General features: G+C 40.5%; 1 protein-coding gene across 1 annotated transcript; it reads left to right on the forward strand.

Moving 5' to 3' along the window:
* The first annotated feature begins 2,760 nt into the window (after nt 1–2,760).
* Nucleotides 2,761–9,295, forward strand: yipf5 (Yip1 domain family, member 5). Its single transcript, XM_069677804.1, has 6 exons — nt 2,761–2,840; nt 3,913–4,030; nt 4,335–4,507; nt 6,542–6,687; nt 6,837–7,018; nt 7,122–9,295. Exons 2-6 carry the CDS (start codon nt 3,921–3,923, stop codon nt 7,282–7,284), a joined length of 774 nt encoding a protein of 257 aa, XP_069533905.1. The 5' UTR covers nt 2,761–2,840; nt 3,913–3,920; the 3' UTR covers nt 7,285–9,295.
* Nucleotides 9,296–20,847: the final 11,552 nt, after the last annotated feature.

The following is a 20,847-nucleotide window of genomic DNA, read 5'->3' on the forward strand; positions in this document are numbered from 1 at the left end:
CTACACAAATTGGTCGCCGGATTAATCTATATCAGGACAGGAAAATACACTTCTTAAATGGTGCATGTTTTACTTTTTGATAAAGAAAATATAAGAATATCAAAGAAATGAGGCACATTATTATGTGGCTGCACACACTTTCTGTCTGTGTTGAGTAATGCTTTAATTACTGCATGAATTGACAGGAAAATGGTTCCTAGAAAAAAATCCCAAATCCATTTATAATAAAGAGCAATTATGATAAGATTTCCTACATTATTTTGTATAATAGCATTTGCTGCTTCATATCATAATTTAGTAAATGCTCTGGTATTACGCGAATCATCACTATGTTCCAGAGTGAAAAGCGTTCTCATGATGACCATCATTTTGTCAGAAGCTGTTGAATATCGAGTGGGTGGAAATCTCATTTTGGAAGAAACAAACTTCACAAACCCTTCAGCTGCTGATTTTTAATTTAGTGCTCGTGCCGCTCGCTTACAGACTGAAGAAGGCTGCTTCACACAAATGGACTCTACAAGTACCAGATGCCCACTAATTTATGATCTGCGCATCAGTCGTATCACGGGATGGCAGGAAATTCAATTAGATGAATTAAAGGAATTTAATCATGTAAATGTTCTGAGGAAATGTGCACATCCAAGTCTGCTAAAAATAGACCTGTGTGTGTCACGGTCACTCACATGTTCAGAGTGCGAAGGAGAAAAATAATCTCCCATCTGCATATTTTTTAGTCGACATATAATCGGACAGCTTTCTTTTTCCTTCTTCTGTGAGAGGTGGAGAAAGAAAGCTTGACTGGGGGTGCAGTAGGTGGTTGGAGGGAATTCAGTAGTTTTAATTCACACACCCACCCAGGCATTGACAGCAGGACTACAGTAGAGACTTTATAAAAGAAGGCAATTATGACAGCATACGTCAAATACACTGCCCTGATTCAATTACCCTCTGTGGCTCCATTCAATTTTCTTTCATTAAGTGGATTAAGAATAAAGGCATGTTCTTCAAGTTTAGACATGATTAGAAGTACAGAGGAGGACGAGAGGCAGCGGAGTGGAGGGGATTTTTCTCTTATTAGTCATGGGTGTTCAAGTTCTGTACATCTAATTGATTTTGTTCATCAAGAGGCAGCGACATGATCCACGTCAGGTCTGCAGGGCTCAAAGGTTTCCTCGTGCCTCTTTTCCTAATCTATTTTCTCACTTAACCCAACTTTTGATGTTTTATAGGTTGCATTTCCCTAATGCAAAGGCTGAATTGAAGTTGCCAGCACTGCCTTCAAAAGGAAACAAAGTGTGACAGCTGGTCCCCAAAGGTCGCTGCCGAAGAGAAAAAAATATGCCCTCCTAACTTATGCAGCCTTGTTGAGGCAACAGCTCACAACTGACTTAAATGTTTCTCTTTGGATTTATGCCCCGAGACCCATAACTCAATCTGAGTTCCTCTGTCAAAGATGAAGGAGGCTGAATAATGACAAGGTTTTCCTCTGTGCCTTTTTACACTTTTTTATTTATTTCCATTTCTTGCTCTGTAAAGAGTCTGTAACTCAGGGCTATAGGAGCAAGTCAAACATCAAGGCTCCAAGTGTATATAAATAATTCCCTTTATTACTGCGACACTGAGGTAGAAATAGTCTAGTTTTAAGAAGCAACGGGAGGCCAAGATTGTTAGTATTTGGGGATCTTTTTGTCAGTCTTATGTCATCTCACTGTTTTGTTCTTTTTGTTGGCTTTATTTATTTAAGACTCTTTGAAAAGGTTTTTTATTGACATTTTCTACCTGTCACAATAGGCTATCCCACCTGTCAGATTGAGCTACCTTACTTTTGATTACATTTAAAGAGGTAGTAGCCAATTTTTTATGATATTTTCGACCTGTCAGAATCTTACTTTTGACTATCTTTAATAATAATATAAAGACATAAAGGTTAGTAAAGGGGACCACCAAGGATTATTCACTGATTGTTTCTCATTTGTACTCTGCCATTCAAAGGCCAAACACACAGGCTCTCTGCCTCTTGTTCCCTTTTGTCTGTGCTTCCTCTCACCAGCTTATTATTCTACATTATCTGCCATCATCAAAGAGGACGGATCCACCTACAGTATTTGGTTACAGTGAAGTTCTGCTGCACAGGCAGAGTGATTGATCTGCTCCTCTGCCACGTAATGAAAGAGACCTTTGTTCTTGCTGGGTGCACAGGGCGTGTCCTATTAAATCATCTTTTACCTTATATATCTATTAGTTACTCTTAGAGCCTGTTTTTAGCAAACTAAGGGCCAAACCCCATTTTGGTCTTATTCCTTGTGATGGATAACGTAGCCTAGTAAATAGAGATGTCACAGCATTTCTTTGTAAATTTAATATTTTTACATGTAGCAGGTTATCATTTTATGCTTTATTAGTACGTTCACTCTGGGTAATACATAACACTATAATATAGGCTAGTATTTCATGTATGTTTACCCTAAGAATTAGAATATTTCTGCTTTCATTATGTCACCCCACTCTCTGCAACTTAGGCAAGAGGACTGAAGAAGGACAAACATTCAGCCCTCCAATTATTTCTACTTAGAAACTTTTCTACGGTGATAACAACTCTCTTTACTATTTAAATATTTATACTGCAGCCCAGTTTATAAATCTGTGAATGCTTTTGATTATAATGTAATACCACCAGTCGTCTAAAGAACGCGCCACCTTCTCTGCAATGGGCATTTTGAGATTGTCCCTCACGGCTTCCCGTCGGCTTCGTAACATCCCGGAAGAGGTACCTTTCTCTTGACACGTAGCAGCCGCAACCAAGTTGGCAGGGCTTTGGGAAGATTTGCCGGACATCACAGGTAAGTGTACACGTTAGTGATGCTTTTATAGCTTAAGAATTATAATTCTGTGAGAGATAATAAGTGGAATATCAAAACCACTGCTGACGTTATACACATAATACGCAAGCCAGGTCTCCACCACTGAGCTAGCATTAGCTCACCAGCTACCTGCAGAGTTAACGGTACGTTAGCCACCCAAACAGTTGATGCTTTTGCCGGATCTTTACAAGATTAATGCATTTATCCTTTAAGTGGGTTGTGGTTGACGAATCAGTTGATAGTTATTGATGAGAATACAGTGGCAATATTCTAACATTCTTTTTTTACTTCTTTTATGTCAAGTTGACTGTATAAGTTACGCTAGCTGCTTTAGCTCACAGTTGCATTCAGATTATACTGTTGTACCGTGATTAGCTTTATTTATGGTGGCTCACTTATGCAATGTTTTAGTCATGTTCGTTAAATTTAAAGGGATAGGCATTCAAATGTTTTATGAGACAAATATTTCTGTCGCGTAGGTAGCTAATGTTGATCACTAGTTTGACTTTATTTACAGAGCAAAGTCGACCAATCGATAGATACTTTATTGACCCCGAGAAAAATGTAGGCATCCAGTAGCTTACAAGACACATGACATTACACATCTGTCACCCCCCACCCCGTTAGCCACGTAAGAAAAATAAGAATAAAGGCTCTTAAAAATACAAATATACACCGCAATATTGAGTAGTGGCTGTATGGAGGTAGTGCACATTTAAACATGAGCAGAATTAGTGCAAAACTATAAAGGTGCATAAAGATCATTAACCATAATAGATTAGCATTAGAGTGTCATATTGCTGTCCTGGGGTAAATTCATCAGCCATCACCAAGAGGAGTTGTACAGTCTTATGGCCAGGGGGATAAAAGAGTTCCTGAGTGTGTCTGTGGAGCAGGACTGGGACAGCAGTCTGCTGCTGAACACGCTCCAATAAAATTGCATTTACGAATTCATCATTTTATTGTTAATGCCCACTTTGCCTTCGCACTTAATAATAAACATCCTTGCTGATAAGTCGTGTTCTTGTTTCTGCTCTTTTGTTTCTTTCAGAGTGAGAGATGTCAGGGTTTGACAATTTCAACACAGACTTTTACCAGTCCAGCTACAGTGTCGATGACCAAAATCAGGCCGGCTATGCCTACGGCAACGCTGAAAACCCCTACAACAAGTGAGTGAAGAAAGCCCTCCTGATAATACATCGAATAACAACTTTATTATTCCTTTATTTGCCCTTTAGCAGCTCTAAAGACTAACCACTCCTGCTGACTGAGCATGATATTTGACTTGACTCAATTTGAAGCTAAGAGATGAAGATTGCTGTGTTGTTATATTAACGCAAATAGGAAATGTTGAAAGCAAGTTTGCATTGCTGCACTGTTAGCCCTAGAAATAGGCTGTTTTCTAGGCTGGAATCATTGAACGTGTCTTATGTAAGAGAGTGCTGTTGAGCTTTGTAATTATATGATTCCCAGGCAGTACGGTCAGTATGACTACTCCCAGCCCATGGGATACGCTTCCCCCGGGATGATGCAGCCCCAGCAGCCGTACACAGGACAAATCTTCCAGCCCGCACAGACCTATACCCCATCCCCTTCACAATCCATGTACGGTAGCAGCTTCGATGATGAGCCACCACTGCTAGAAGGTATGTTGCATTCAACTTGGATGCTATGACATCTCTGTCTTATAATGTTTCTCACTTAGGAGTGCAGAAATATAGCCAGTAATCAATACATGTAGCTTGTGTGATTATTAGAATTTTTAATTGTGGTTAAATTAGTAGTAGTAGTATTAGTTATTAATCTGTCAATTTATTGCTATTGCTTTTTTTTTTGCTTTATACGTAACTGAATATTTATTACCTGTGCTTCGTCATATAATTAAGTGTAAAGTAGTAAAGAAATTCTAATTCAGATAATGAAAATGATCATTAGTGGCACTGTCTCCAGCTTTTGGCACCAGTTACATTTCGAAAAATATGAAATAATGTTTTTCCTATTGAAATGCATCTGCAGCGTCTCTTCATACGCCATGAAATTACAGTTTCCTTGGCTTGCTCCAATCCCCTGCCGAGTCAGAGAAACTCATAACGGCGAGAAAGTTCTGAGAGAATAAAAAGACCCGGCAGATCAAAGCCTGGCTACCTGACAGCAACTGTAACATTTGCAGACCAGACTTTTTTCTAAAATTTATCAGCACTCCAACACAAATAAAAAAGCTTTGAAGATTAGCACAAACCAGCACTGAGGAAAGGATGCTTATTTCAAGTTAAAGAGATGACGGCAGGAATATAATTACATAAACCTGTGTTCTGTACTGCATGTGTTTGTGCTGTTGCTGTTAAAACTCTTGAGGCAACACAGTAAAGGTAATTTAACCTTTTTGCCAAACTGTATCTACAATAATTAGTGTTGCATCATGGGTGTATGTTATTAAAATACTCACCTACAATGCACTATAGCTAAAAACACTGCAAGGCTTTGTTTTAGTGCTGCAGCCAAATTGTCAACTCATTTTACAGACATGCTTTAGAGAATATTTTGGGATCAAAAAATTGCCTTTTTCCCATCATATCTTGACCCGCTGTATCCCTGCTCGACACTCTTATTCTCAAACAAGAAAATGCCAGCGGTTTCATCCCAAATAAAACGCTGAGCAGATGAGTAGATGCTCCAATTGATACTCAGTGTGTGAATGGTGCGTTGGAGAAGGTGGAACTTCACCTGTGAGTGATGTTGAGGGACTTGATTTTAAGAGGGTTCCTGTTCTCTCGTATTTTACCTGTACGATTTTGATACATGCTCGTTTCGAGGTAAGTGCTCACAGGTGGGATTTTTATAGCAAAAGAGTGTTATTGAGAGTGAATGACAGTAACTCTGTGATTGTAAAATATTACATGCAAGCAGCCAGTTGTGGCAACAGTGCCGATTATCATCAGCTTTAAATGGTACTTTTAGCACCTCGTATTTATAAGCCTCCATTATCAAGTTCCATTCAATAAATGATGAAAAAGGGTAGTCGTTTAATTATTGGTTAATTGACAGTAAGTTTATTTATTAACAATGTTAATGAGCGTTTTCTTTAAGACAAAATACTAAGAATTAAGCATCTGTTTGTAGAACTGTATGCTGCACTTCTCTCTTGTATGCATCATTATGATTGGATTAGTTGTAGTGACCCAAAACAAATCACAACACACAACATTTTTCATCTAAAAACTTGGCTGCATCCTATATACCGGTGCGACCAATTTACCTTTATAATATGCATGATCGCCTGTGCAGCCTGTGCAGAACGTTACCGCAGGCTGAGCTCAACTACAGCACCGGTAGCTAGCAGGATTGCACACTTAACATTGTGAAAACAGATGATAAGCTATACTTTGTGTGTATCAAATGATAATAAAGTGAAATAGTGTTGAAATAACTCGTATACACGTTTTTATTAATAAAAAAATATATAAAACCTTTTTCACTCTGGGATACCCCCCAAAAACAGACTGCGTTTTATATTCTGATGCTACTTGTATTACAGATTTTACGGTACTTCACACAGAATAAAATTAATATGACCTGACCTCTTTAAAGTTTGACTTCACTCTTGTCTTATATTTCGACCAACTTTTTTTCATCATGGTTTTAGTCTCTAACTGTTTTGATGCGTGTTTTCTGTGTCTCAGAATTAGGGATCAACTTTGACCACATATGGCAGAAGACTCTGACGGTGCTCCATCCGATGAAGGTAGCAGACGGCAGCATCATGAATGAGACAGACCTGGCTGGCCCCATGGTCTTCTGTTTGGCCTTCGGAGCGACACTTCTCCTGGTAAATTTATTGGTCAACGTTGGTGATTAATGATTCTTGAATCAGTCAAAACAGACTTATTTATGGGCAAAGACACATAGATCTATACTCGAGCTGTCATTATGGAGTTGTGTGCAGATCAATAACTGAATCTGCTCCTCTGCTCACAGTCAGGTAAGATCCAGTTCGGCTATGTGTACGGTATCAGCGCGATCGGTTGCCTCGGCATGTACTGCCTACTCAACCTTATGAGCATGACGGGCGTCTCCTTCGGCTGCGTGGCCAGCGTGCTGGGATACTGCCTCCTTCCCATGATCCTCCTCTCCAGCTTTGGCGTCCTCTTCTCTTTACAGTAAGTACACGGGTTTCAGCTCCTTGTTTAACTAAGCTGTATAAACAGTGCTCTCTTACAGGTAAATATTCAAAGCTAACTGCTTAAATCTTGTCCTTTTCAGGGGCATGATGGGAATTATAATAACGGCAGCGATCATTGGCTGGTGCAGTTTCTCAGCCTCAAAGATCTTCATCTCAGCGTTGGCCATGGATGGGCAGCAGCTACTGGTTGCGTACCCCTGCGCTCTTCTATACGGGGTCTTTGCTCTCATCTCTGTCTTCTAATAAAATCATTCAGTAACAGTTAAATATAACTGCTCCACGTTCTCTGTAATTACAGTCTAATGCGCTTGTTGTAATGTTGGCTGGTTACACTGTTATTACAGAGAAGGGAGTTCCTGTCTAAAGTGGCACAAGGGTTTGTTTTGTTCGTTTTATAAACCTCCACATCGCACGACATTCTAACTCGACCACCTGCAGACTGGAGTGTCGCGTCTCATTCGCGTCTTTTCTCCACCTCGCTCCCCTCATACATTTTACGGAGAGGACTGTCAAATAAACCTGGTGAAAAATAACTCTCCTGTGGACCATGTTGAGTCTTAAACGACCAAGTGCAGTTTAATGAATTTAAGGACATGAAGGGGAAGGAAGCGATTAGTTCACACGATGGAAACCCGAGGAGACAATTTAATTTTGACGGGAAAATGTTCTCAATTTCCAAAAAGGACCAATAACCAACCCCTCAGAAAACCCCACAGCGGAGTGGATAAGCGGCACATCATGATATCGTGAGTCATTCCTGGCCTAGACCAACAGATTCTACAGCTGCAAGACAAAGGGAAACGCCCACTTCACGCAGCTCTGCTGCTTCTCCAGCCAGAAAGGGTGGAGGAAATATCGGGGGGTCTCCTCCTCTATATCTTCTTTTCTCTCCTGCAGGACTGAGGAGCTTTCAATCTCATCGTTTCCCTCCATCTTTGATGTAATCACAGCAGCTGTGCTTTATCTCTACATGTATAGTTTTATTATATTCCCTTGAAATTCATTTAAGTTTTGATGCCTTTCAAAAGCAGTTTGCACAAAAGCATTGTTCTAACTCCACAACCAAACGCATTCAATTAGACACCGAGAGTTAAAAGCCTGAGAGAAACTGTATATTTGTTGGTGCAGACGTGTCTAAGTTGTTGCCATAGTTTGCATCATTTCTTAAATCTTTATTTTAGAGTTGACTCACTTTGTAAGCTTTGATGTCTGTCGTTCATGTCTTCTTACACGCATTAAAGTTGTCTTTGAAGGTTATCTGGCTGGTGACGTTGCATCGTGAGGTCAAGGAGTGGGAGTTTATTCTGCCCGTAGACGTGTAGTTTGTCGCTGTGCGGCAGAGGGAAGGCTGCTGGGGAACGGAAGAAGTGGGCGTATGATGTGTAATGATGGTTATCAACTACACAGGGAGGTTTTTATCTCAGCAAGTTGATCGAGCAAACGGAATAATATAATAATAATAATATTCACAACATTTCCACTTCTTATGTCACCAACAGGAAGTACTCTGACAAGTCAAGTGTATTCAGGATGGGGTTTTTATTGGGATGCGTTCGTTTGTAAACTTCTTTGTAGTTATTATCGATTTAACAAATAGCTAAGAGCATGATTAAGATTCAACATCTCTATAATATTCCTGCTATATTCATTGTGTAGGTTTCTGCGTTTGACCGCTGCGTCCTCACGAAAACACAAACTTCCTGACATGACTGGAAGTTTGTCTCAGTTTGACGCCTGAATCTGCGAACCCACACGGTCAAAGTCAGCCATGTGAGCAGAACAAACTTCTAAGTAAAGCTTTCAAATGCAACATGACATGATCTAAACAGAAGGCTGTTAAGAGCACAATCCTCTCCTTTTTCTTCTCCCTTCTGGGTTTTCTTTGCACTAACGTACACAAAATGCATACACAGGGGGGCTCTTTAAATGCACGTTAACCCACTTAAGAGGGATGAATAATTCAAAAATGAAAATGGAGTGCTTTTTCTATTCCGACAAACTCGACATCAAGGAGATACTTTGCATTTCCAGCAAACCTGACAATAGCTGTCTGCTCTCGCAGGTCGCTCCTATATCCAGAAGTGTTTATACTGTATATGGCATGCGTCTTCTGTATGTACAAACTGTTTTGTATAGAAAGAGGTTCAAATCAGCATGTATTTTAGTGTGGATTAGTTTTTTTTATGTATGAAAGTGTTTGCTGCACTTTTATGAGGATTTATTTGCTTTCTCTCTAAATAAAACATTACCAGCATACGTCAGAAGTTCCTTTTTAAAGTCATGTCACAGACAAACAGAGAGGTAAGTGTTGCTGCAGGAGTCTGATGGGATTTCAAAAACAGTTGAAGGCATTGTTGGTGCGATAGAAGTGAGCAGGATGTTGACATTTACACGGCACACGTGTTTGTACTGAATCTAGTTTCAGCCAGTTTACTGTTGGATTTAAAGTTCTTGCATCTGGATTCATTAAGGGGAGTCTCACAGTCTCACTTTCTTCCTCACAGACCCAGAGAAGGCATTAACAAAATGACACGTTCTTTAAATTAGTCTTCCTTATACCATCTGATTGTCCTAACACGGGAGGTAAGGGACATTTTCAGTAGGTTCTGAAGTGAGGGAGCTCTTGTAACATTTATTTTCTGTTCATAAAGTAGCTAAAATGTGGAATTCTTTCAGTTTAATTTAAAAATGAAATACACTCAAAGTTTGATCTGCTGTTTCATAACTATAGGGAGTGTTACTTGGCGTGTGGAGTTTGCATGTTCTCCCCGTGCATGCGTGGGTTCCCTCCGGGTACTCCGGCTTCCTCCCACAGTCTAAAGACATGCTCGTTAGGTTCACTGGTGACTTTAAAATTGTCAGTAGGTGTGAGTGTGTGCATAAATAGTTGTCTGTCTCTGTGTGTCAGCCCTGTGATTGACTGGCGAACAGTCCAGGGTGTAACCCCGCCTCTCGCCCAATGACAGCTGGAATCGGCTCCAGCCCCCCTGTGACCCCAGATTAGCTGTATAGATAATGGATGGATGTTGTATATTAACAGGATGTTTAGGATCAGCCTCTTAAAGGACCAAAATAAATGTATGTTTATGTTTCCAAATAACAAAAACTTTATATCAGCAAAAAAGACAACAGTCACATGAATAAACAGTTTGTACTCAGAGACATTTAAATAAAAGGTGCGCACGTGTGAGAATAAACTGCCTTCTGAAACAAGACGTACCTTAGCTATTAAAAACTATCCTTGAAAATGCCTCACTTACAGGAACAGGTTATTTTGAAGTCCCGCCTGAATCGTTCAAATTTGTGATGCATTCAAAAACAGAAGAGTTGACCCTAAGCACAAATCCCAACAGTACCTCATTAGCGAAAAGTGTAGAGCCACTTATGTGAAGAAACAAATGTTACAAGCTGACATTTCCTGAGACATATATGATGTCAGAATTGTCTGAATGTGCTGCAGGCTTCAACAGCTGCAGAGCTTCTCATCCAAAATGTGACTTCTGAGAGTTTGAGTTCTGTTTCACTGGATTTACATGGATTGTAAAGCTGTCCATTTATATGTGAGAATACTGCAGTTTTGGTCACGGCCCAGATTCAAAATAGCTTCAGTTGATGGAATAATAGAAGCCTGAAGAGTCAACCACAACCCCTCTTATTCCCTTTCCCATGAGGGATCCTTACTCAACTCTAAGTTTGGAAATCTGTGAGCTGTTGAAACCTTGAATCAGCACCAATAAGTCTTCCTGTTTTTGTCACGTCCTGAGACATTTCCACCCTTCCACCTCCAGATGTCAGTGTTGAGTTACACATCGTCTCTCCTGTTGGCTGACTGAGTATTATTTCTGCTGCGTTCATTGGCCACAGCCTGACATTTCCCCTCGAGTAATGACTGCATCCTCACTGCCTTGAAACTTCCTCACAGTCATTATCTGGACACTTACGGCTCGTTCTGAACTCGACCAGCATTTATGAGGATCCCCCGGCCTGATCCGCCCAGCGCTCTACTCACACTGTTTTATGTGTTTGTTTTGTTTACGAATTTGTTTGTTCGGCTCTTTCTTTGGTTGCCTGCTTACCTTACATAACATAGTGGAGTGTGCCACCTAGTGGATTCAGTTAACTCTTTCACGTATCCTGAATGCACTGATTTTACCATGTGTGCACCCTGAGAAAGCAGGAACAGGCCCTAATTTTGTCCTTACAAACAATAAGTGCAAGATATAAACTACACCTGTTAATATACCTACATGATTTGGGCTAAAACATTTATGATAAACCCCTTAATACAATGGAAATCATAGAAATAATCCTCCTCACCATCACCTGCACACTGATGGAGGGATATCTGACTAGTTTACCGCGAATGAGGGCCACTACGTTATCTAATGGAGGATAATCTCACCTCCATCTGGCGGGCCTGAGCCTCAGTCTGCTCTGCCCAGCAAGCTGGCCCGGCTGACTCTGACTGAATAACAGCCAATAATCAAAGCGTCTCCTGCTCTGCTAGAAACAAATACACGGAGAGAGACCAGCTGTAAGGATGGAGGCAGGGAGGAGGAGAGGGAAACAGACCAGAGTTATACCGACCACTAAAAAAATAAAGCCATCATAAAATATGTTCTTTAATGAGTGGTGAATCTGACATGCAGCATCTAAATAAAGCAAAAGTTAATATTATGGCCGTTAGATTTGTTACTGTTAGGTATTTATAGCTGGAGGCGGTGCAATCATTTTTATGACTCTGTTTAATATGAGCTCAGAGTCTTTCACATCAATCTCATTAAAGTGAAGAAAACAATCTGCATTTAATTTATGACATCAAATTACCCGTTCATCATAATATTTAAGTGAAATGATACAAACATAAATGTTATCTGCAAGCCATGGCGCATTTACTTCAACTTAAAGTGGTAATCTCAAAGATCTCGTTCTCTTTGGCGGCACCTATGGCGATTAATGGTAATTGCGGGAGCACACTTCCCAGATATCCAGACAGTGTTGCATGTGTGACGTCCACGGTTGGCTCCGGTTGTAACTCTGGTTGTTGAAATTTTCCTCGCTTTCCTTTTTAGACTGTTTGCCTTCACCTGTGCGTCCAATTTGTTTCTTTTTCTTTGGATTTTCACTTATTTTTGAAGTTGTATCTGTAGTCATCGATCTTTTCTTTGTTTGGTCAGCCATAGTAGATTACTGTTTACTCGCAACACTTGCAGAGGCCGGAAAAGCAGCCGCTTAGCTCCACCTACCCTCTCTGGCAGACCAACCACTGCTGGCTGATGGAAAACGCGTCACTAACTGGGCGCCGCATGTGATTTCTTCCGCGAAAGTCGCCACAGACACCCAGTCTGTAAAACTGCAAATGCAAAGGCTTTGATCAGTGGGCCGTAGGCTCAATCACCATTGTGTTACCGCACTCGGCGATTGATAGCGACTTAACATTTTAGCGACATTTTAAATTAAAATCTTCATGCCTTCATATGAAAGTTTTGGTTAGGGCTAAAACAGTTGCACTAATGTAACATGTTTTATATAACAATTCATAACCGTGTTTCAGTTGCACTATTAACAAGCCCACAGAGAACTGTCACGAACTGTTTTCCCATTTGTCTTTTCGCCCCCACACTCTCTGCTCTCACAAAACTTGTTTTCAACCAGATGTTTTCAAACCTGTTTCCACTGCAGCCACAGAAATAATTAATGCCTCTTCAAAAACATTGTGTAAATATTGCAACTGGGCGTTAGGTTAGGGAGGTTAATATTTACATTTATAAGTAAAGATTCAACTATTCTTTTAGTGAGAAAAAAAAACAAATGCAACAACAGCACTTTCAACAGCTGGTTGATCAACATAAGTGGAGATAGTTTCTAGAAACAGACATTTAAAAGACAAAAAAAAAACATTAAGAAATAAACTAAAGCATGCTATTATATAAAGAAATACGGCCTCAAAATGTCTTGTTCAAGTTAATTTGATGTTACAATATCATGATAAAAGTACACAAGGGGGCTTTAAAATAGCAAAAATGTAATTTATATTGCATACAATCGACGTAATTAAAATGTGATTTGTCTTAATAATCCTGTGACAGGTGAGAATGTGTGTCTGTGTTCAGGCGGCAGACAGCAGCAGGTGTATCTGGAGAGGATAATAGATGTGGCCTGTGTGCGGGATGCGTTCCAAAAAGCCTCGCAGCGATGATGCTGATTAGGATGTTATCTTCACTGAGGGAGCAGACGAGCGACAGGTGGAAATGTATTGTGTATGTGCGGATTGGTATTCAGCAACGCGGCGCCGCCTTTTAATGCATCCGCAAAGCCAACAGCACATGAATATTCACTGAGCAACTGTTAGCACAGCACTGAGTGTGATTTGCTCCTGCGCTTCATTAGGCTAATTGTCCCCCCTCGTTGCACTGCCGACTCTTCAAACAGTTGATTCAGAACTCAATGAACTAACGCAAACACCGCCAGAGTCCAGCTGAGGGGACCTGTGTTTTTGCGTGTGCTTACGTAAATGCACCCTCGTGTGTACGTTTATGGGGTGTGCGTGTAATGTGTGCGTGTGTGTAAATTGATGTACGTGCTTATGTGTACACACAGTATGTTTCTGCAGGGGATGCTCTCAAGATATGATAATGCTCGGCTTGCCATATTTACATGATGAAAGACAAAAATACACACACAGATATGCACGTCATGTAAGCCATTGTTGCATCATGTAGAAAAACACCCGTAAACAACTCTGTAAGTTGACATCATGTTACTCCAACTGCGTCAAAAATGTTCATATATATTGATTTCAGAACAAAAAAACGTCCCAATGTGAGATGTTATGTCACAGGGTGCAACACAAAGATGAAACTATCTTTTAATTAATGGCTGCGTTCAATTAAGGTGTTCCAAGGCTGTGCCATGCTGCACCATGACTCACTGGCTTACTTGGAAATATCAATGCAATGCAGTCCTTTTTAGTGTTATGACTTTGAGATGTTTTTCAGGCTCTGCCAAGTCAGAATGTCTTTTGGGATCATTGTGGAGAATGAATCAGAGAAAAGTGAGTCAAATGTTTGAGCAGTCAAGTGAAACAGCGGTGAGATGAAGCTGAGCAGAGAAAATAAGACACAGTATTTAATTTCTGCTGCAGGAAGCAAATCAAGACATAAAAAACTTGATAGCATCATTTCATCAGAAAGAAAAAAATGCAACTTTAAAGTGATAATCCTGAAGATTTTCATTTAAATAAATGTCTGTTAAGTCGCCATCTATCGCCGAATGAGGTAACACAATGGTGATTGAGCCTATGGCCCACTGATGAAAGACTTTGCATTTGCAGTATTATTATGGTCTGGATGTCGCAGAAAAAATCACAAGCGGCGCCCAGTTATTGACGCGTTTTCCATCAGCCAGCAGTGGTTGGTCTGCCAGAGAGGGTAGGCGGAGCTAAGCGGCTGCTTTTCCGGTCTCTGCAAGTGTTGTGAGTAAACAGTAATCTACTATGGCTGAACAAACAAAGAAAAGATCGATGACTACAGATACAACTTCAAAAATAAGTGAAAATCCAAAGAAAAAGAAACAAATTTGACGCTCAGATGAAGGCAAACAGTCTAAAAAGGAAAGCGACCGTCAGCGAGGAAAACCAAGCGTTACAACCGGAGCCAAGCGTGGACGTGTTGTTAAATTGGGAAGTGTCCTCCCGCAATTACCGTTTATTAGGTGCCGCCAAAGAGAACAAAACTGAAATCTTCGAGGAATATATCTTTAACTACACCAGAAGTTGATAAAAAAAGAATCCTTTACTTTCCTCTTTTGTGTTTAACTGATTTAAGGAATGGCTGCACGGTGGTGCAGTGGTCAGCGCTGTCGCTTCACAGTTAGAGGGTTCATAGATTGAATCCCGGCTTGGACCAAGTGGATCTTTCCTCCCACAGTCCAAAGACATGCTCGCTAGGTTCACTGGTGACTCTAAATTGCCCCTATAGGTGTGAGTGTGAATGTGAATGGTTGTCTGTCTTTATGTGTCAGCCTTGTGATTGACAGGCGATCAGTCCACGGTGTACCCCTCCTCTCGCCCACTGACAGCTGGGATAGGCTCCAGCCCCCCTGAACCGAATAAGCGGTATAGATCTTGGATGGATGATTTAAGGAAGAAAATCTTAAAGCAAGTCTATGAGATCTAAATTAAAAAGTGCATAATAAAATCCACTGAAACATCATTGCACAGATTTGACCCCATGGATCAATAGACCAATTTGCCAGGGCAGATTTTCCGGCGCTCATTCTCCGAGGGAGAAATAAAAGTAGTATGAGGATTCACTCTTGATACTCTCTTTCACTTCTTGAAAGAAGTAGTACTTTCTTTCAACTCCCTGTGACGCCTGGGAGTCCAGTCTGGGAGAAGAGATACTTCACTCTCAGTCAATTCCCTAAACATCGTCCTTTCAGCTGGCTCTTGATTCTTCACAAAATGCTTGTTTGAGGGATGAAGCTTGTATCTCTTTCTGTGAGCCAGGGAAGGTTTTCTTCACTGCGGTAAAGGGAAGGAATAACAACAGGATCATGACCAGATCTGAACGGTGGATGACAAAGGAATAATTTATTGTTATATAACAGTTTGTATAATACAAGCTGTATCTTTATGTAATATTTTGACCCATATCAATTTCGCCGTGACATACATAATGCTAAGAATCCAGTATGAATGACAATAATTCCCCCATCATTACAGGCCTTTTGTTGCTGTTCAGTTTAACCTCTAATTAATCTGCCTGGATGCAGATAAAAGGCTATAAAAAGGATTCTGCTGTTCAGTTTGGGGAGTGAGATTCTCTATCGCTTTACATTTAACAGATACAAAGACTAGAAACACATCTGGTTGCATGCTGTGGGCGCTCTTATTCAATATGTATGCATGACATAAGCATAACAATTCAGAACATCGGCGAGCAGCAACTCAGCCGACATCAATCTGTATTTGCGCGTCCATTAGTGGAAATGTGACTCATCGTTTGGATTAGATTCCGGGGGTTGTCATGTTTATGGTATCACCGTTCGTGACATCCAAATGTCAAAGGTGCCAAAATGAATGTGGACTCGCACCATATGCATTCTTAATCTGCAGTGATGAAAGTTTATCCTCATTTGAGACATACTGGGACGTGTATGAGAATAAGTCCCGCACATGAAATTGCGCCAGACTTCCATTAAAAAAAACACAGCGTTGCTCATCCATATTTTAAGTCTATAAGGCACAAATGTGGGCATTATTTATGTGTCTTTTTCTTGCAGAACTGGATGTAATAAAATATAAATTTACTTAATCATCTTCCCTTTTCATTTATTGATGAAAGTCGTTGCGTTCTATTTATAGACAGGGTTGTGTTTCTCTTTGAATTATGTAAGAACTCCATACCATTACAGCTGAATGATCAAAATCTCACATACAGTATGCACAAAGAGAAGAATGAAAGTGTCTGTGCTGAATGACTCACCACTGCATAATCACTGCTAACTCTTTGAAGTTTTACATGCAGTCCTCGCATGGTATGTTATATATTATATATATTTATAGTGTTCATTATCTTACCAATAAGTATGCTTACATTATACTCTGTGCAGCGTTCGTGTATAGTGGCATGACCCTGATCTTAAGTTGCCGAGGCATAGATTTCATACGCTGCACATAGCACACATAGTCTTCAGAAAGCATGTACCTCATCTATTTGTTAGCATGCACATTTGATGCATCTCTGCAATAAACTTTTTTTTCTTTGTTTTCCAGATGAATTTATTTTGCCTCAAGGGGTCACAAATACCCATCCTATGCACTGTGATGTATTCTATACTGCTCAGTGGGGTAAGGATAACATCATGATTATTTCAGGAGTATATCAGGTCAGTAGTTAAAAGTAGCACACGCAGTGGCAGCAGTAGTACCACTCCCTCTTCCCTCCAGGAACTTGGAAGTAATTTGCGGCATGTCGGAGAGCTGCTGAGGGATCTATGGACCTTATTGCAACTCGAAAGGGAAGAGCTCAAGCAGAAGAAAGAAATCCTGACAGGGCCTGGGATGAACTCGTAAAACGTTCAATATTTATAAAAGTGCCAGCAACAAACATAATGCGGCAGGGTTTTGACCTGCTGGACCAAAACACAAGAAAAATAAAGAGAACTGCTGGGATTGACAGACAGAAATTCAACCCTACAGCCAAAGACGATTATATCTCAGAAAGTAATGCTATCACTGCTTTAGATTTTCAATCAAGTACATCTGGAACTTTTCCAGCATGTTACTTTTACAGACACCAGAAATGAATTCGAGCAAGGGTCCCTTTAAGGGAGTTAGTACAACTGATCTGACGTAGCTTCATTTTGTCATGAAGCCAGATAATATACTTGCACAGTATTATTCTAGAGTCATGTCTAATAAGTCGCTGCACTGAATGGGTCCCTTCTGTTCAGTCAGAAGCTGTGTCCTTTGAAGAAGATATCTGAAGGCTAACAGCAGCGCATCGAAGGCTGTTCCAATTCAAAGGCTCCTTCTGATGCGGCAACAAATGCATCGTCCTTTTCCCAGGTGAAGAAGGATCCATCGGGTGCATCCTTCGCAGCTCAGTGTATCCTGAGATTCACCGAACGGCGCACACCAATTAAAAAGAGATGGCGGACACTTCAGCGGCCTTTTAAAAGTTTTTGATCTTAACGCAACCAAAAAGCGAGCGATCCAAATGTTAAAAATAACAAAACCGGCCTTGAAACAAATGATCTTTTAAAATAATAGCTTAGTTATGATAGCTAGTAAGCCCTCTAGCTACCTGTTGCTAGGCGGCAGGAGCCGCGTTTGGTGACAGAAGGTTCAGGGGGAGATGCAAACAGGAAATCCTCTGTAGAATTGACCGTCTCATTTCCTTGGCGGTCTACACAGGCTACGAATAACTCATCCTTCCATAGACCGCGTCCTTTGAAGGATGCAGCCACTGAATGGAGACACAGCTCGAGTCAGAGCTGGCATATTAATGCAATTTTTCTACACTTTAACATTTGTGTTTTGCAGATTGTTGTAGATATAATTCCTAAATAATCTGCACACCTAAACTAGTTCCATATCCCAATAAGCACATGTCGCAGTTAACCAGGAAACTTCATTGTGAAATGTAAATAGCTAACAAGCTAGTGTTAGCTATTTGTTTCCAGTATGGCAAGGAGTGCTAAGCATTCAAGCATTACATGTGTGGGCTCTGTTGCTCAGCAGATCTCGAACAATGAATGGAGAGTTTCCAGTCTGTAGTGGAAACAGCTCATTTTTCCAAGCAGTTGGCGTTCTCTGTGAATATACATCTGTATATGTATAATGCACAATATCTATGTATATAGTAAACACATGTCTACTCTCCATTGCGCATGTGTGTGTTTGAACAAAGGCTACAAAGGACACTCAGTGATTAGCTTGATGATACAAATACAAAAAGCTCTGTTACACGGCAGATTGCACTGCCTTCACCCAAAGGAGAGTTTCTTCTGCCCGCAGACACCGTGCAAGGTCACTAATTAATTTGGAGAGACAAGGCTGAATATATCCCTGATGTAGTCATATCAGAGTCATATTATGTACTAAAATACAAACTAATTATGCTCAGTGTGCAGCAGGTTACATGCCTGTCAGGGTCTTTGCAAGCATGTAAGGTAAAACTGGTTAGCTGTAGAGGTAGCTAAGCCTACAATGCACTATTAACAATTTCATAAAGGAAACGGACAAGGCCACTCATAGCAGCCATGCCATGATTATGCAAAACTTTAAAGGGATAGTTGGACACCAAGTTGTATGACATATTTTTTTGTAGTGTAGTGGATGCAAAGCTATTAGCTTACTCACTGAGTCCCGTGGTTGAAGTTCTGGCTGGTTCCGAGCATAGAATAAGTACTTCTGGCGAGATGCCAGGGTCATGAAACCAAAATGTTTACAAAAGCAACACACAGGCGATCCATGGTTGAGAATGGTGATCCATTTTCAAAATAAAATCATAGTCCTAGGATTTCATATACTGCGCCGTTCTTTTGGCACTATTTTCTCTCTTGACAAATCCAGTATCACTACGCCATGCGGCAGGCCGGTCTCTCAGCTGACGTGATCCATCAGCTGTTTCTAAGAGAACACGCTTCATTCTGTTTGAACATAGGTACTAAGGCAATGAGGCTAAAAACGCTTCACGTATGCAGTGCTCACTTCACCTTGCTTGCACAGCTTCTCTCTCTCTCTTTTCTCTCTCTTTCTCTGACAAAGTTCAGCATCAGTATATTCAGGCTCATATAGAGATCCCGTTGGATCTGTTGTTAAAAATAAATCTTCCTCATCACTTTCATAGTCTGACATGTTTACTTCAGCGATGATGCGAATCAGTCAGAATCGATGTGAAACAGCTACTAGGTCGGCTTACCTGAGAAACCAACCTGCTGCAGGCGTAGTGATACTGGATTTGTCAAGAGAGAAAATAGTGCCCAAAAAGGGCGCAGTATATGAAAACCTAGGACGATGATTTTGTGTTGAAAATGGATCACCATTGCCTGCGTGTTGTTTTTGTAGGGTAAAACTTTTTGGTTTCATGACCCTGGCATCTCGCCTGAACTACTTATTCTACGTTGAGAACTCCGATCACGGGGCGTGGTGAGTAAGCTAATAGCTTTGCATTCACTACACTTCTAGCAAGTATTTCATACAGCTTGGTGTCCAAAAATCCAAACTATCCCTTTAAAACCCCAAACTCTACCTTATCGAGTTCTCATGAATGGGGAAATTTGTGGGGAAATGTTTTGTACCAGGTTCATATCGCCTTTAGAGCTGGGCATTTCAATGCAGGTGTCTATGAGTGACAAATTGAGGAACTGCAGTTTTGGCACTTCCATGTTGCATGCACATATTGTCGGTTATCTCAGTAGTTCTGTGCACTTTCCAAATTGTAAGCATGCACTATTTACAGATAACTAGCTATCGCAATAATACTATAGCAACCCAAATTTAACTTCAAAAACCCCAGATTCAGATCAAATGTTTAATTTCAAATGTTGTTTCTGATGCTGATAGTAAGTGTTTAAGTTGGCATTAATATTCAACATGAATGCAATTAGCGCAGTTATCATTGGAGTGTTACACTTCTTCACCATTATCCCTCTCTCTCTCCTTATAGTACTGTACAGCCAGTGCCTGTCTCTGTCTTCAGCCATGCATGCATGATGCACAGCTTAATAGCAAATTAGATCATTGTGCTCTGATTGTTAGCGCACTAATCACCCACAGCAGAAAACTACTGTCTCTTTTACATGTGACAGCAGACCGCTTGATGTACTGTTGTCAGTACATTGTAAACAGCCTTGAATCTTGATCTACTGATACACTTTTACTGTGCTTTTTTAATTGGGCTTTTATATTAATGTGAATGGGGGTAAGTTTGGGGGCTAGTTCAGAGTAAAATTCAGTGCACTGTTACCCTCACACAATGCATACCCTTTTTGTTGTTATGTATATGCAACTTACCCTTTACTATAAGGTGGATAGTTCCACTGTGTAACTGCAGAACAAAGGTGCTTCTGCTGCTATGCTTCTGAATACAGTGTGACAATGTTACAGTTTCATTTAGCAGATGCTTTTGTCCAAAGCGACGTACATCTGAGAGTCAGTACAACAAAGCAACGATCAAGACAGGAGGGAACAAAGTCAGGAGGCGACATCAACGACACCAACAAGGTCAATATTCATTCATTCATTCATTCATTCAAACCTTTATTTAAGCCTCAGAAATCATTCAGGTTTCCCTC

This window comes from Semicossyphus pulcher, unplaced genomic scaffold (assembly GCF_022749685.1).
Source record: "Semicossyphus pulcher isolate SPU_LCO1_2020_fin unplaced genomic scaffold, fSemPul1.0.p SCAF_10, whole genome shotgun sequence".
Taxonomy (NCBI): Eukaryota; Metazoa; Chordata; class Actinopteri; order Labriformes; family Labridae; genus Semicossyphus; species Semicossyphus pulcher.